This window comes from Trifolium pratense, linkage group LG5 (genome assembly GCF_020283565.1).
Source record: "Trifolium pratense cultivar HEN17-A07 linkage group LG5, ARS_RC_1.1, whole genome shotgun sequence".
In the NCBI taxonomy this organism is placed as follows: domain Eukaryota; kingdom Viridiplantae; phylum Streptophyta; class Magnoliopsida; order Fabales; family Fabaceae; genus Trifolium; species Trifolium pratense.
The window spans coordinates 52,400,056-52,415,850 of NC_060063.1; the positions used below are offsets into that span (position 1 = coordinate 52,400,056).

Consider the following 15,795-nt stretch of genomic DNA (forward strand, 5'->3'; position numbering starts at 1 on the left):
TTTACCTATATCATCTTACTTGAAAAAAATTAAATATTAATTAAAACAAATAATTTTTATATTATTAATTAAACCACTAATCTTACCAAAACTACGAATTCAACTAACTAACTTATTCACTGTAAACTTATGGATATAAACTAGTTTATCAATTATCCGCTGACAGATGCATTTTTTGTTAATGCAATCTGAAATAAACAGGTGAAATCCGTTATAGCATAATGGAATCCGGATCCAACAAAGATACCTCCTTATTCGCAACTTGGGAGTAATCAATTCGCAGGGAAGTAAAAGGGGTTTTCAACTTTGAGTAACTGAGTGTGAGAACAAATAACAAACACTGAAGAAGTTTGTTTCATCACAGTTTTGATTTCAAAATGCGATCCACTCCTACCTTCACCATCTTCGCCATCTTCTTCATCACAATCCTTCCCCATGTAACTCCCTTTTCACTTTCCTCTTTCATTTTTCTCTAAATCCAAACGTTCCCTTACCAAAAACTCTTTTGCTTTTCTCCTTACAGGGACACTCATCCTCACCATTTTCTACTGCCCTCGAAACCCTCCAGAAACAATTAGGGTTTGTACTTTTTTTATTTTCCCATTTTCTTTATTTTTATTTAATTTAATCTCTTATTACTCGCTGCTGATCAGGTACAACTTCACGAGCGTAAGTCTTCTTCGTCGTGCCATGACTCACGCTTCCTTCTCCCAAGAGAACAACAAAGCTTTCAGCATTGTTGGTGCTACTATCATAGAATCAACGGTTTCTTTCAATTTGATTTCAAAATACATTGATATTTCTGCCAAAGAGTTGAACCATAAATTATCACTAATCTCTAATGTGGACTCTTCATGTGCTGTTGATGGAATCAATTTGGGTTTACATAAGGTTGTTCGTGTCTCGTCTAAGACGAATAGTTCTTCCACTGCTGTTGTTTGTGGTGCTTTTCGATCAATCTTTGCTGCTATTGCTATTGATACTGGTAATCCATGTAATGCTGGTAATTTTTTCTTGAATATTCATGGTGGTCTTGATCTAGGGGTTTACGCCGCCATGTGAAATGTTGCTCCAATTTTATGTTTGTCTTTCATGTTGAACACTTACTTCTTAGTGACTCGTGTATTTAGTTGTTTGTGTTAAGTTTTAGTTTATCTAATTCACTCTAATTAGTAATAGACCTGTGGTTGTTAAGCTGTGAAATGCAATGTATGATATTATAACTGAATTGTGTTAATTGAATCAAGATATATATAACCGGTTGGTTTTATATTATCATTGTTGTTTGTAAATTTGTATATGCCTTATTTTTTTTTTATTACTCTAAAGATATGGAAGATATCGTGTCGTCACATTATGTCCACACCGGTCATGTGACAAATATCGCTCCCTAGTTGTTGCAGGTTCGATCCTCAGCACGCTTCAAATATAAGATATGGAAGATATTATTAGGTTGGTCCTCTATAGATATGCAGGACATTGATTTGGTAGCTTATGTCAATTTTGTTATGCTAATTCTTTAAGGCTAAATTCTCAATTTTTTTCCTCCAAGGGTATCTTTGGGAACTAGGTTTTGGAGGGCTAAAACTATATCTTGATATATATTTGACACAATAGAATAGATGATAAAATAATATATGAATCACTCTTTCAATCAATATTACAAACATTTTATAATTCTATTAATTTAGAAATGAAAAACAAGTCTTTCTCTCCCCTTTCCTCCAAAAGCCAACTCCCAAACATAGTCTAAAGGTACACTGGAGATTAACTATTAAGTTGATCTTCTAAACATCACAGGCATCAGTTTGTTCCTGCATGTTCAGAATGGACATCTCTTTTTTGTCTCTCAACTTTTCTTTTATCTCTTTAGTATCTATAATGTTCATCCTACATTAATAAAAGACCAACATGATGTCTTATTATCATTAAAGCTTGGAGGAGTCTATTTATCTATATAGTTTAAGAAAATTCTTCTGCTATTGAGATGTGGCAGAATTTTGCACCTCTGCTGCAATTTTTCCCCACATTTGCATGGTATCTTTACTAGTAATTTAAATAATATAACCACCTGAATTAGATGTATTTCTTGCTTTGTGGAAGTTCAACAAGGATCCAAGTTTTGTTGTGTTCCAAGGCCTTACTTTGTGCATCCATTTCTAGCCTCCAACAGACACGTGAGTTTAACTAACTGGGTATAGCTTTTGAGTTCGGTATAGGCTATAGCGGATATGGCTAGGACAAATTATCCATGTACTGCCTCTCACAATAGCTTCGCTGCTTCGAAGGGGCAGATTTATTTAAAAGAACTTGGGATTAGCCTTGGCTATGCCATGATTGTTCTTAGGCTTTGTTTTGACGGTAGAAATTATAGGATTAGACAAGATGCCAACTTGTAATTGATGTTGTTGAATTACCATTGAAAACACATTGTTGAGGTATGGTAATGGATCAATTGATATTATTGTTGGAAAGTATGCAGCTGCATAATTCTCATTTAACCTTCCTTAAAGGAAGCAGCTCAAACAATCATTGTCATTGCACTGCTAAACTGTTTTAGAGGCTATGCAACAGCAGGTAGTAGGAGATGCTCATTGGATGGAAATTGTAGAGTTCATCTCATAATATCTTTAAATTTGTGATATTAGCGGTGGTTTTAGGATATTCTCACCCGAACATTATGAGTTTGAGTTTGGGGAGGGCAAATCTATCCCGGCTCTTTGCTGTTGCCATACCTAGAGAAAATGATGTCCCAATGAGTGCACTTGATAAGAATGATAACATGTTGTGAGAATATCCATGCCATTTTTCTCACTCTTTTTCACTTATTTCTCTTTTCACAATTTTTTTTCAAACCAAACACACTCTTAAGAAAACATGATATTTATTCCACTAGTCTTGTAATAATTGTAAAATAATAACCATAAAATTTACAAAAAAGATTGTTCCAAGAATATTGTTATTTTTAATTTTCAATATAATTTTTATTGTTTATTTTTTAATTGTAATATCTAATTATGTTATTATATATCATTTTTGAATTTTTATTTTTTATCTATAATAATGAAAATGCATCACTTGTTAAGATAAATAATTAGATAAAATCATATATTTTTTGTTTTATTTTTCTTCCATAATATGTGAAAAATATAGTAGGACCCTGAGGCACTGAGAAAGTAAATATGCTTTGTTTGAGGTGACAGAATTATGGATAAGAGCTGATGCTCAGCTATTTTGGTGGACTATGTCGACTCATCACTAGGACAGTAGGAGAGAGTCACTCACTGCCATGGGTGCTGGATTACGAACGAGATATCCGTGCGCAAGACGTGTGTGACACTCAGCTGTTTTCTTTTCTGTGGGCGCCCGCTCAACATTATTGCTGTAGTTATTAAATTTTAATCATTTTTTATTGTAACCAGTGTTTTTTGGATATTAGTTTGAGAAAAAAAAAAATCAAAACAAGTTTTATATTAAAAATAGTATTTCTTTATTTTAAAAGATTAATTATGTTATGAATAATATGTGATGAATGCCCATTATGGTGTAGGTTTTCTTGTCCCTTACATATGTCCTATAAATAGCACTCTCATTTTCATGTAAAGACACACAAGAAAGAAATACTACAACTTACTTTCCTCTTTCTCTCTATTTGTTTTCTTACTCTTTTAATTTTGTTTCACAACACGTTATCAGCACGAATGATCTCACCAACTGAGACATGTAATTCTTGTTAATCTATTTTTAATATGTATATAAATTTTAATCTTTGTATCGATGATTATAGGCTATACTGTTATAATTCCATCAATTGGAATGAGCGCCTTATAGATACATTTAATCACTACTAGTATTTTGTGAATTCATATATAATAAAGAATCACGAAAGATTCACAGATGATTTTGGAAGAATTCAAATTCTTCTAGATAGTTTGTTGGTATAGCTTAAATCAATTGAATGTTGGCCACTCACACATGACTACGGGTAGATTTGAATGCAACACATATTAAGGGTTCCAAAATTATTCTGGAACTGAAAGGTATGTCTCCTTTTTCATTTCATTTTTGTTGCATCCACTGTTTCTATTGTAATTGATAATAATTCAATGTGTTAAACTAATACACACTTAAACAAAACTATATATAGAAGAATATATTTGTTTATGCTGTTATAGTTGTTAATTCAATATACCTAAACATATATGCAGTGAACATAGAACGATGCAATTTTTTTTATATGTCGTAAACATGTAATTATGTTTTTGTTTTTATAATTTATTTATTCCTTATATATTCCAGAAGAATATATTCATGCATCCCTGAAGGATTGCACAAGATATTATTGTTATTATTATACAATTCCTGAAGAACTGAAGAATTCAAAAGCAACTCATTATTCTCTATGAATTCCTGAAGAATTCAAAAGGGTAGTTGCGGAAGAACTCAACATTATGCTATGTGAATTCCAGAAGAATTCAAAATGGTTAATCCTTGAAGGATTGATTAGAGAATTAATTTTATTGTTAAAATATATTATCTAGTTCCTGAAGAACATAGAAAACTCAATTTTTTCCATCATGAATTCCGGAAGAATTCACTATTAAGAAGTCTCACAGTTTATTATGATCTTAGTTCCAGAAGAATTTACGAATCTCAATTTTATTATGAATTCCATAAGAATTCAATTGTCATATATACCCTGATAAATTTTTATACGGTTCAATTGTCGTGTAAGTGAGAATTATCGGCAATTGGCTGAACACTTAAGTTGGCAGTGCCAGGGTTGTAGGGAAGTCTAGACACTTCTGTTAAATTAAATTGCCTACAATTGTTGTAGGGAAGTCTCCTGAGACACTTGGAATTATTAACTCGGGTTAATTAGACCGGGTTAATATCAATCTAAATTTCCTAATATTGTGGTATCCTAAAACAAAATCACGTAATATTAAGGTACTGTTTTGTTGCTTATGTGTGTCTATATATATATATATATATATATATATATATATATATATATATATATATATATATATATATATATATATATATATATATATATATATATATATATATCCATATCTTCTAAACCAGTAAATTTTATATGCCACGTTTCCTATTTATTTTGGTACATTAAGCCATGTTTCCTATTTTTATGTTGATTCAAAAAATATATAATTACGGGTGTACATAGTTTTGATCTTATCTCCTTTTAATTTTTTATAATATTGTTTTTAGAATATTTCTTTGATTCTAATACATCACATTTTACGATTATAATATTTTTTTAATTCAATCTGCGTTTAAAGAGAAAAAGGGGGAAAATTGATTGGTTATTTTCTTTATTCATATTTGTAACTAATGCTATTAAATAGAGCATTTCGGTTGATTATTGTCATCAATTTATTTTTTTTATTGCATTGAAAGAGAATCCCATGATCCCATGCGTTTATTGCATTGAAAGACAATCAATTTATTTTTTTATCACTTGAAACGTAACTACAGGCAAGGTGATAAATGCAAAACCGTTTTTATTTCTTTTCTGATGCCAGATTAATTTATAGTGTTGTGTGCAAGACTTTTAAAATTAGAAGTATATATTTATCATTATTTATGAAAAGAAGCAATAATTTTTTTTATAAATCCTGAAGATTCATTCTCTACAAGTTCAGAATAATTGTAGTAAAATAAACATAAATTACGAATCCGAAAAATTTATTATATACAATACAAGTAAACTATGAGTCCTGAAGAACCATAGTATGATATAATAGAGCTATGAATCAAGAAGACTCATTAATAGTTCCAACAAAGAAAGAATGTAAGCATTGAAATGCACTAGAAAATTTGATGCTTAAAATATCATATTTGTTAAGCTATGACTATTGATTTTCATAGAGAAAATGTTTATCTCGCTGATTGTGCAACAATGCACAATAAATTATCATTCGCATCCTTGGCAATGAAAGAATCAAATGTGAGCACCATATCTGGTACTGTAAAAATGATCGAAAGCTTCATAAGAGATAATGTATTGTTACATTAAAGAACAAGCACAATGCTAATGCAGTAAGTCCTATAGAAATTTATTAAGTTTCAAAGATATATTCGTCTAAATGAATATCATATTGAAACAAGAAATGGAGAGATGCCGAATAGTGATGCAAGAATTATTGAAAGCTCCAGAAGAGCTAAAATATTGTTATTTAGAGGAACTCAAGTAAATATTAAGAATGCATGATATTCCTCAAAAGCTAATAGAAATTTATTGAGTTTTAAATTATGAGCTCGGAAGAGCCATAATATGATGTACTTTAACTAAGAATCCAGAAGATTCATAGCAAAAATTATTGTAAACCAGAAGTTTACAAATCATATTAAATTTATCGTTGGCAAGACCGGATGGGTCATCCCGAATCTATTATGATGTGAAATATAAAATAATTTTATATGAATTGAAGGGCCTGAAGTTTCTTCAATCTAATAATTTTATGTGTTACTAGTTCCCGAAGGAAGTTGATAAATTAAGTAAATGAACATCTTTTATTTTTTAGAATATATATAAGGTGATATTTGTAAATCAATACACCGATCATGTGGACCGATTCGATTCCTAAAATTTTAATTGATGCATCAACTAAATGGTCACATGTATGATTGTTATAAACTCACAACCAGAAGTTTGTGAGATTATTTTTAAGAGCTCATTTTATATATATTATTCTATAAAGTATTTGATAAGTATCATATGTTAATTGAAATTTATACTGAACATTTTGTAGAATATGTTCATACAAACAAAAATAATGGACTTGAAGATCCATTCTTTAGAGGTCTAAAGTTAATTACACGACCGATACTTATGAGATCGTAACTTCTAAGTTATAGTTAGGAACACTCATGTATGTTGAGATATTAAATAGCATCATGCCAACAAATTATTATATACATAAGTTCTCCCCTAATTTATTTGAATTTTGGTTTATAAACCTAATTTCCCATATATAAACATTTTTGGATGTGTTGGGTACGTCTCAATTGCTCCAATATAATGCATTTAAATGGGTCGTAAAAGAATATTGGGAAAATATATTTGATATAACTCTTCATCCCTTATAAATTATATCGAGCCAATAAGGGACTTGTTTATAGCCCAGAAGGCTAATTTTCAAGTGATGAATTAGTTTTCCCAATATTAGGGGGAGATAATAAGCAGCTAAAAATATGAACTAGAAGTTCAATTGAAATGTTTTGAAATAAATTAATAATTGTTATTTTGATCCTCTTAGAAATCAATATGAACCAGAAGTTCAAAAGATAACTCATTTGCAAAGTTTATGAAATCAATCAACAGCTGCTAATGCTCCAATAAAAATGAATGTCTCTGTTGGACAATCTAATATTGCAAATGATTCTTAACCACGCTTGAAGCATGGTAAACAAATCGGTTTCAAGGATAAATTCCTCAAATAAGATAAGGAGCTAAAAAAAAAGGAAAGATGACCCAAGTGAGGATATGAAAATCTCAAAAGAGTATTTGACATAATTGATTTTTCAGTTCCAGAAGAACTCATCAGGTACCTGTAATTTATTAAAACAAAGAGATCTCAATAAATTATGTCATGAATAAAATACGATGGAACCGAGATGAAGTCAACGTTGACAATATGTTTGCACATAATAAAGCGCTATATGTGATAAATGACAATGAGGATCATGGATCAAAGTCTATTAAAGATTATAGACAATGAAATTATTGACTAATTAAATAGGTAGATGCGATTGATACAATATTAAACTAGCTTTGCAAAGCAAAAGGTTGTTGGACGAGCAGTCCGTACACCTGAAGATGAAAATAACTAGTACAAATTAGTTTTCGCGCGAAAAGAAAATGATGATAAACGTCTACCATTAATTTTCAAGAGGCGTACTCACCTGAAGTGAATTCAATACTTCTTAATAATTGATTAAGTTTTGTAGCACATGAAACGCTCGATTTATTTGAAAGATGTGTTACAACGTGTTTGAACGGCTCATTAGATAATGATTATGTGAAAATCCCTGAAGGATTTAATTTTCGTGAGACATGTAAAATAGACTATTGAATAGATGATTTAATAAAATGAATAAGTCCTTTTGTCTCTCAAACAATTTTGATGCATGTGAATATTTCCAAATGAGGAATATGAGAAGGACATCATTTATCCATTTTTAAGAAAATATTTGAAAATGAATTTGTTATATTTGAGACTTATATCGATGATAAAAATATCATTAAGACTCCTGAAGAGCTTATGAGATATTGTCATTTTTTCTTACAAAATAAGTAATTGAAGAATGCTTAGTGAATCATGAATATTATAGAAAACATGATTCTATATGAAATTGTTGTAAGTTCCTCAATAATGAAGAACTAATTGGTCCCGAAGTACCACATTTTAGTTCAGTTGGGGCCAAATACATTATGGATCTAATATTTGTTGACAATATATCATAAAGTATACGTTTCGTTATTTTAGATATTTGCAGGTTATTTCTCTTATCCTCATAATGATATATATCACAAACAAACTATATGTTTACATGAAGAAATAAAATCACTCATAGAGATCTGCGAAACAAATCACAACAACAACCCCATGAAATGATGAAGAAACTTTAGCGCTACGAGAGATGAGTCAAGAATGTGTTTTAATTGAAGTTCGTGATTTATCACATACAAGAGATTTGTAATTTTTTCTTCTAAAGGGTTCTTGCAACAATTCAATATGAAGATAACGTCGCAAGACTGCTAATTCGCGGAGTAACATAAAAGGAAGATAGAGCAAATTTTCTACAAGTCATCGCCAAGTAAACTTTTGAGCAACTACTACAGAAGATTATTTAAATTTTCTTCGTCTCATATATAATTGTCTTTATGAGGGGGAGATATAAATATGTTCTGCACTCTTTTTCCCTTAACCATGGTTTTGTCCCACTGGGTTTTCCTGGTAAGGTTTTTAATGAGGCAGTTCACACACAAAGGATAATGTACTCTTTTTCTTTCACTAGGATTTTTTTCCCAATGAGTTTTTTACTAGTAAGGTTTTAACGAGGCATATCCTTAATGGACATTCAAGGGGGAGTGTTATGAATAATATGTGATGAATGCCCATTATGGTGTAGGTTTTCTTGTCCCTTACATATGTCCTATAAATAGCACTCTCATTTTCATGTAAAGACACACAAGAAAGAAATACTACAACTTACTTTCCTCTTTCTCTCTATTTGTTTTCTTACTCTTTTAATTTTGTTTCACAACAAATTACACAAATTCAAAATTATTTTAATATTTTTTATTTCTTAACTAATATCTCAAATCCAAGAGCACTTAGATGAGATGACACGAATCTCTTTTAGCTTAACCAAGGTTCTGGATTGAATATTTTTTTTTTTTTTTAATGGAAAAATAATTTTATTAGGCACAAACATAGCACAAGAAGTATTCTTTTATCAGCAATACCATAAAAATGAATAAAGTTTTAACAAGCAAAAATGAATAAAGTATTATTATTTTTATTTTGACAAATAAAGTATTATTACTCGTAAATAAAGAAAATAGAAAAGTGTCTCGTGAGCTTAGCTCAGCTGACAGAACATTATATTAATGCAGAGGTTGAAGTTCGATTTCCGGTTATTCCACTTATTTATTTAAGGGGTGAAATTTTTATCATCATACTCAAGGTTTTAAATAGCGGTTGCGTCAAGGATTTCGCGATTTCGGCTGTTACAGCTGTTGCGTTATGAAATATGGTCGTCGCGGTGTGAATTAATCACAATATCGCACAAATCTTATTAAAATTATTTGTACTATGATATATGTATATCAACTTAAATATGAGATAAATGTAAAGTTTTGAACTTGGAAAGAATTAAAAAGATATAACATTTTATAATTTATGTTTGTAACACCCAAACCCATTATTTATATATTTCTACCTTTAGTAAAATTCTTTTTCAAAATACGCAACGGAAAATCACATCACCAAATAATTAAACACTTAAATAGTGAATAATAAATTTGGGTCGTTACAACTCTCCCCCACTTAAAAGATTTTCGCCCTCGAAAATTACGCTACTAAAACAACTCCGGATAACTCCTGTATCCGACCCTCCAACGAAACGCTCAAAACGCTACACATTACCAAGTATGACAAAATTAGTTTATCCCATCCAACACAATTTTTGTCTATTTATCAACAAGAGATCAAGGACGGCCAGTTCCTCAATTTGTCGATAAATATTCAACAATCATGATATCGACATAAACTATTCCTATCAAACCGCTAAAACGTCCACTTCGCACTAAACATCCACAGACACATTCTACGGTACTCACAATCTTTACCCCAAAACAGGTACAAACAATCGAACCCTCCGAAAGATACTTCCGTGGAATACTTCCACAACTCCATAATTCCCATAAACCTTTGATTCCCTCATGAATCACTTAACCGTGTTACATCACTTATTCATATTCGAATCTTATTCCAACTTATCACTTGATAGTTCAATTCCAACGATCACTTGATGACCCACATTCTCAAATCTTCCTCGACACATGCTAAAAACTACCGTCTCTAACCGTCAAATTCCTTTTCTAACATATCTTCAATCATTGAGTCGAATCTCATTACGACTATTCTATTCCCAAGTAATCTCTTAACCAACCTTTGCATTCCTTAACACAAACAATTTCCAATACCACTTCTTTTTAATCCCTTAGCAATTCGCTACTTCAGACTTAGGCTACCGCCTAAAATTGGTTCTCCAAACAATCATAACCTCTATCTCGTTGATTCCAAACGACATCTTCAATTTGCCCATAATCCATCTATCTATGTTCCTCATCATCTTGCATTGCAATAAGCATAATCTTCTCCGTTTATTCACTCATCGGTTTCTTATTCACCTTCGACCTCTACCAATCATCATCTTTCTATGGATAGCTATCTTTAAACTCCTCCTTAGTACATTCGATACCCAAAATCAAACTCTTGAATTTAAATCCACAAGGCTTCAAATACTCGTCATACGATCTAACTCTATCCATTAAATTCTAATATAAGGTACAAGGTCTTCCAATATCAACTCTTTGTCTTAGTATTCTTACTAGCGACTCCTTGTCTACTCCCAATATGACATCTCTAGAAAATTTCCAAAATTCTCGTCCAAAATACATCTCAAGTTTATTCCTCGAATCACTCTCATCCCGTCGTCCACGATGAGACCATACTATATCAACATCCACGATGCATCTAACAAAACTAGTCTCTACCGACTCTTCCATTCCATGAATCCAAATTCCTTAGCAAATACTTACTCACTCTTATCTTGTGGGCACTACAAAATGCTCTCCGACACTTACTTTAGGCATCACCTTCAACCCCTTACTATATGTGCTCAAACACAACATCTACTCGCATGTGCGGTAATCCTTTTCGCAACTCTCACCTAGCACAAGTCACTTTCAACATGACCTCATACTACTCATTCTCAACACGTTCTCCAACGGCTAACTTCCTTATTCTTCATCATTCAAAAATGATACCTCTCACAAAATCTTTCGAATTGTTATCCTACTTCCATCTTCGAATAAACTCGACTACTCATACAATCCTCACTACTACAAAAAAGGGCTTTTATAGCGTTTTTTTTTGGCTTTTATAGCATTTAAAAGCGCTATTGATGGATCCGCTATTATAGGTATCACGCCTATTATAACGTTTTCAAAAAGCGCTATTATAAGTATTAAAACGCTATAGTATAACTGATTACGCGTATTTTAATGCCTTTGTCAATAGGTTTTAATAGCGGTTTATGAGAAAAGCGCTATTAAAGGTTCCAGTTTTAATAGCGCCCGTGCTTAAAGCGCTATAGTAAGGCTGTTTTTTCTAAAGGTTTTATAGCGATTTATATGAAAGCGCTATTGTATGTCTTATGATTTTTTTTTTTTTAATTCAACCTGGTGCTTTTTTTTTTTAATATATGTAACCTGGAGCTTAATTTTAAAATTTAAAATATAGCAAATAATATCAAGTACTTTATAGAGAATAAAAAGTACTTTTCCAATATATAACATGAGTAATATACATTTGGACTGATACAATATTCAAGCTGAGTACATAACTATCACCATCAAAAGAAACTCAATTATGCTAATATGCTAATACAAAGGTCCTTCCTATATATGATTCTCAACCTTAATAAGATAACAACCAGCACAAGACAACAAAATTGGTTTACTACAACGTGAATAATAACCTCCCAACAGACCATTTCTTGCAACTAGCTGATGAGTTCAGAACACCAAAGCAACCAAATTAAAATTAACCTAAGCATTCCTCTACCATTTCCCAAACCAAGCCAACACCTCTGATGTTTTCATGTAGTCCCTGAAAAATTAAAAATATACTCAATATAGTCAATATCTTGTGCTCATGACATATTGATCCAATAACTCGTGTCTAATAGTGCAACTGAAACCTATAATAACAAAAGAGCAGAAAAAGAAACACTACGAAAGCATCACTCTCCAATTCCAAGCGTGACAAAGCACATAATGCAAATAGCTCAGGAAGACCTTAATTGATAAGGATGGAGATGGAGGTTCGACGAGATGGAACAACGACGGTCGCGGTCTCGCACAAACTAACCTATAACAAAATTAATTAACTATAATGAAATTAAAAAGAAAGGGGGAAAAACATAAACTAACTAATAACCAAAAGCTTTAATATCAATTAAGAGACATATAACCTGTAGTTGAGCTCTTCCATTTTGACATTCATATTAATTCTCACCTACACTCCACTTGGATACCTTAAGGTTTGTGCTGCATCATTTATATAACTTATTGATTCAAATGAAGCACCTTCGACAGAGACTGGGCATATAAGAATTGTTGCTGAATAGAGATTTATTCCATTTTCAATCTACAACCCTCGAATGCATGGCTTAATCATAACAGGACTTTCAAATGTCTTGAAACAAACACTATAATGAACATGAATGAGAATGTGAAGTTATTATTATCATGAAATTACTCATGTGATATGAATATAACAGGTTCTATTGAGGCATTTTAAAGTTATATAAAAACTTGTCGGCGCTTGGGATGTGCCAAATATATGCAAGACAAAAAATATACCCCTCAGTCTCTGCTAGAAGACAATACGTGAAAACTTTGTTTCCATGACTAAAGAAGTCCAACATTAGAGAACATACCTTGACTAAAGAGTTCTCCGAATATAATAATAACCTTGAAGTAAAAGACCATGTGGATAGTAAAAGAGAAATCAGCATTTCTAAGACAAATTGGAATCACTGAAGTACATTAAAACAAGGCTCAAAGTACAAAGGGATATCTAAAACCCCTGCATACATTTGGTCGTTCTTCTGATTAGAGGAAAGGATCAACTAAAAGTGGACATGGAAATATGTATCGAACTTTTATTCTACAATAAACAAGCCCAAATCTAACACTTGAAATTTATAACAACACAAATAAATTTAATGAGAAACTTATGACATAGATAAAATGGTGAATGGAGTGCATTAACTTAATCAATTTAGGACATGTACAGTGTAACTAGAATAAGGCTAGATTAATAACTTCAACTCATACCTAGTACCTACATAAGTATATAGTAACCTAAATAGATGAGTGGAGTAGAGAAACTTGAAAGAGTAGGCATTCCAAACAACAAAATCAACAGATACTCACAATAGGATGGGCAAGTAGCTCTCGAAAGTTGTAGTTGTAGATGTTTTTTTGAACAAGGTAGTTGTAGATGTTATCTCCCAGCAGTGCAGAAATGCAAAATCCTAACAGATCACAAAAAAAAAGAACTGAATTGAAATGCAAAAAATTTGAACAGACTTATACAGTACAATTTGAAAAGTTACCGAATTTAGCCATCTTCCAAATTGTTATGAAACTGCCACATCTAGCCAAAACTGCCAACTGCAGAAAAACTTCAGTTCTGGAGCAGTAAAAGATAAACTCTTTAGTGTAGATTTCTAACCTCAAATTGATATATCCCTTGCATAAGAAAATGAGATTATAATGAATGTTCCAATACTAAACACAAATGCTGATCTTGAAACATCTTTCCACATTATTAAATCCACTGAAGAAGAGATTCATAAATAAGAATTATTATTATTAGTTGGTATAAATTGAATTGAATGAAAATTTGTAACACGCAATCACATAATTAAAGATGAGAGAGTCACCTAGACTCTGCAACTTGCTTTGGTTTTGTGGAAAAAGCTACTGTGTTCTTCTTCCTTTGGACCCAAACCTTAAAAATCAGTAACACAAATTTTTTTTATAAAAATAATAATAAGGTAAACAAATTAAACCCAAAAGTAAGAAATTGAAACTGAATATAATAATAGTTAAAGTGATCAAATGCCAAATCCTAACAGATTATAAAAAAAATGTGCATTCACTAATATCATATCATATATCATATATGCAGATAAATAGAAAATAAACCATAGACTACTATGAACTCTCATGTAACTCTCATGATTTGAGACAGCAAAAAAGGAATAAATATATCAACAAAACATTTCACAGTCAATAACATACCCGTTTGAGTGAATCAGAGAGTGACTCCACTGCTATGCATACTCAGTAATAGCTCGCATACACAGTTGGATCAATATATGTCATGTTGTCTAGTGGCTTACAGTTTCTCAATGACCCCTTTAAAAATAAGTCAAATTTAATGAGTCACTTTAAGTGCTCTGTCATACTACTTTGGTGTAAGAAGTGGAATAAGCTTCTATAGCAATTGAAAATTAGAGTAGATATGGAACAATGAACTAAAAATAAGTGCAATTGGAAATCACAAATTTAATATCTTCCACTAAAAATCACAATTGTAAACACACCACTACAGTTGAAAAAATAACAGGTGATTACCAACACCCAAAAACAACTTTGTCTTCTAAATTAAATCAATTTTGCAAATTCAATTGTAAGCATACCTTAATGACGGCAGTTTGAGTTGTGAAAGCATGGCGGCGAACGAGTACGACTATTGACGGTTAAATTCGTGGGTTATTGGATTAAGGTTCTTGGAGAGAAGATGATTTTTGGGTTATGGGTTAGGGTTCAAAGTGGTTTATGGGTTCTTGGATATTAGAATTGCCGAGTGTGATTGGAGAAGACGAGTTGAACGATTAATCTGGGAAACAACTTATCTGAGTTCCGATTGCTCTAACTTCAATTTATCTGGGAATCAACCTCTTTGAGTTCCGTTTGCTCTGAGTTTGATTACAGAGGACCGAGATTCCTTTGGGTTTGAAGCCACAAGACGATCGATTTTGAATCTTAGGGTTTGAGTTCAATGTTTGCTGGGAATGGTTTGAAGAAGTTAGAAGAACATTGATTTTTTTTTTCTAGGGTTTGAATTCAATTTTTCCTTGAAGTGGATTGAAGATCGTGGTGATAAATTAGTGATAAATTTTTCCCTGCTTATTTATTTTTTTTATGTGTTTTTTATTATATGATGATTTAGGAACCAAGGACCAGGGTTCGACACCCACCCACCACAAATTTTATTTATTAATTTCATTTTACAATAGCGGTTATGTAAAACGCGCTATTATAGGGTATTAGCTTTAACAGCACTTTTTCAAAAGCGCTAATATAAAGCTGCGCGTTTATGTCTTTAATATCGGTTTCTAACAAAACGCTATTATATGTACTTTGGGTCAAGGCTTTAACAGCGCTTTTTAGAAAGG

General features: G+C 31.6%; 1 protein-coding gene and 1 long non-coding RNA gene across 13 annotated transcripts; one reads left to right on the top strand and one right to left on the bottom strand.

The window, feature by feature from the left end:
• Positions 1-206: 206 nt before the first annotated feature.
• Positions 207-1,278, top strand: LOC123884700 (protein NUCLEAR FUSION DEFECTIVE 2). The gene is made up of 3 exons (XM_045933864.1): positions 207-437; positions 524-579; positions 654-1,278. The coding sequence occupies exons 1-3, from the start codon at positions 378-380 to the stop codon at positions 1,060-1,062; spliced, it is 525 nt and encodes a 174-aa protein (XP_045789820.1). The 5' UTR covers positions 207-377; the 3' UTR covers positions 1,063-1,278.
• A 10,385-nt stretch (positions 1,279-11,663) lies between these two features.
• Positions 11,664-15,490, bottom strand: LOC123887544. 12 transcript variants are annotated; one of them, XR_006801564.1, is made up of 7 exons: positions 15,037-15,490; positions 14,275-14,752; positions 13,945-14,168; positions 13,264-13,863; positions 12,796-13,032; positions 12,620-12,692; positions 12,068-12,431 (listed from the first exon to the last, which is right to left on the bottom strand). It is a non-coding gene; the product is annotated as an uncharacterized LOC123887544 (long non-coding RNA). The 12 variants fall into 12 exon arrangements; XR_006801566.1 differs by having other exon boundaries at positions 11,664-12,871; positions 13,264-13,297; positions 13,763-13,863; XR_006801568.1 differs by having other exon boundaries at positions 12,064-12,692; positions 12,796-12,871; positions 13,763-13,863.
• Between the last annotated feature and the right edge of the window lie 305 nt (positions 15,491-15,795).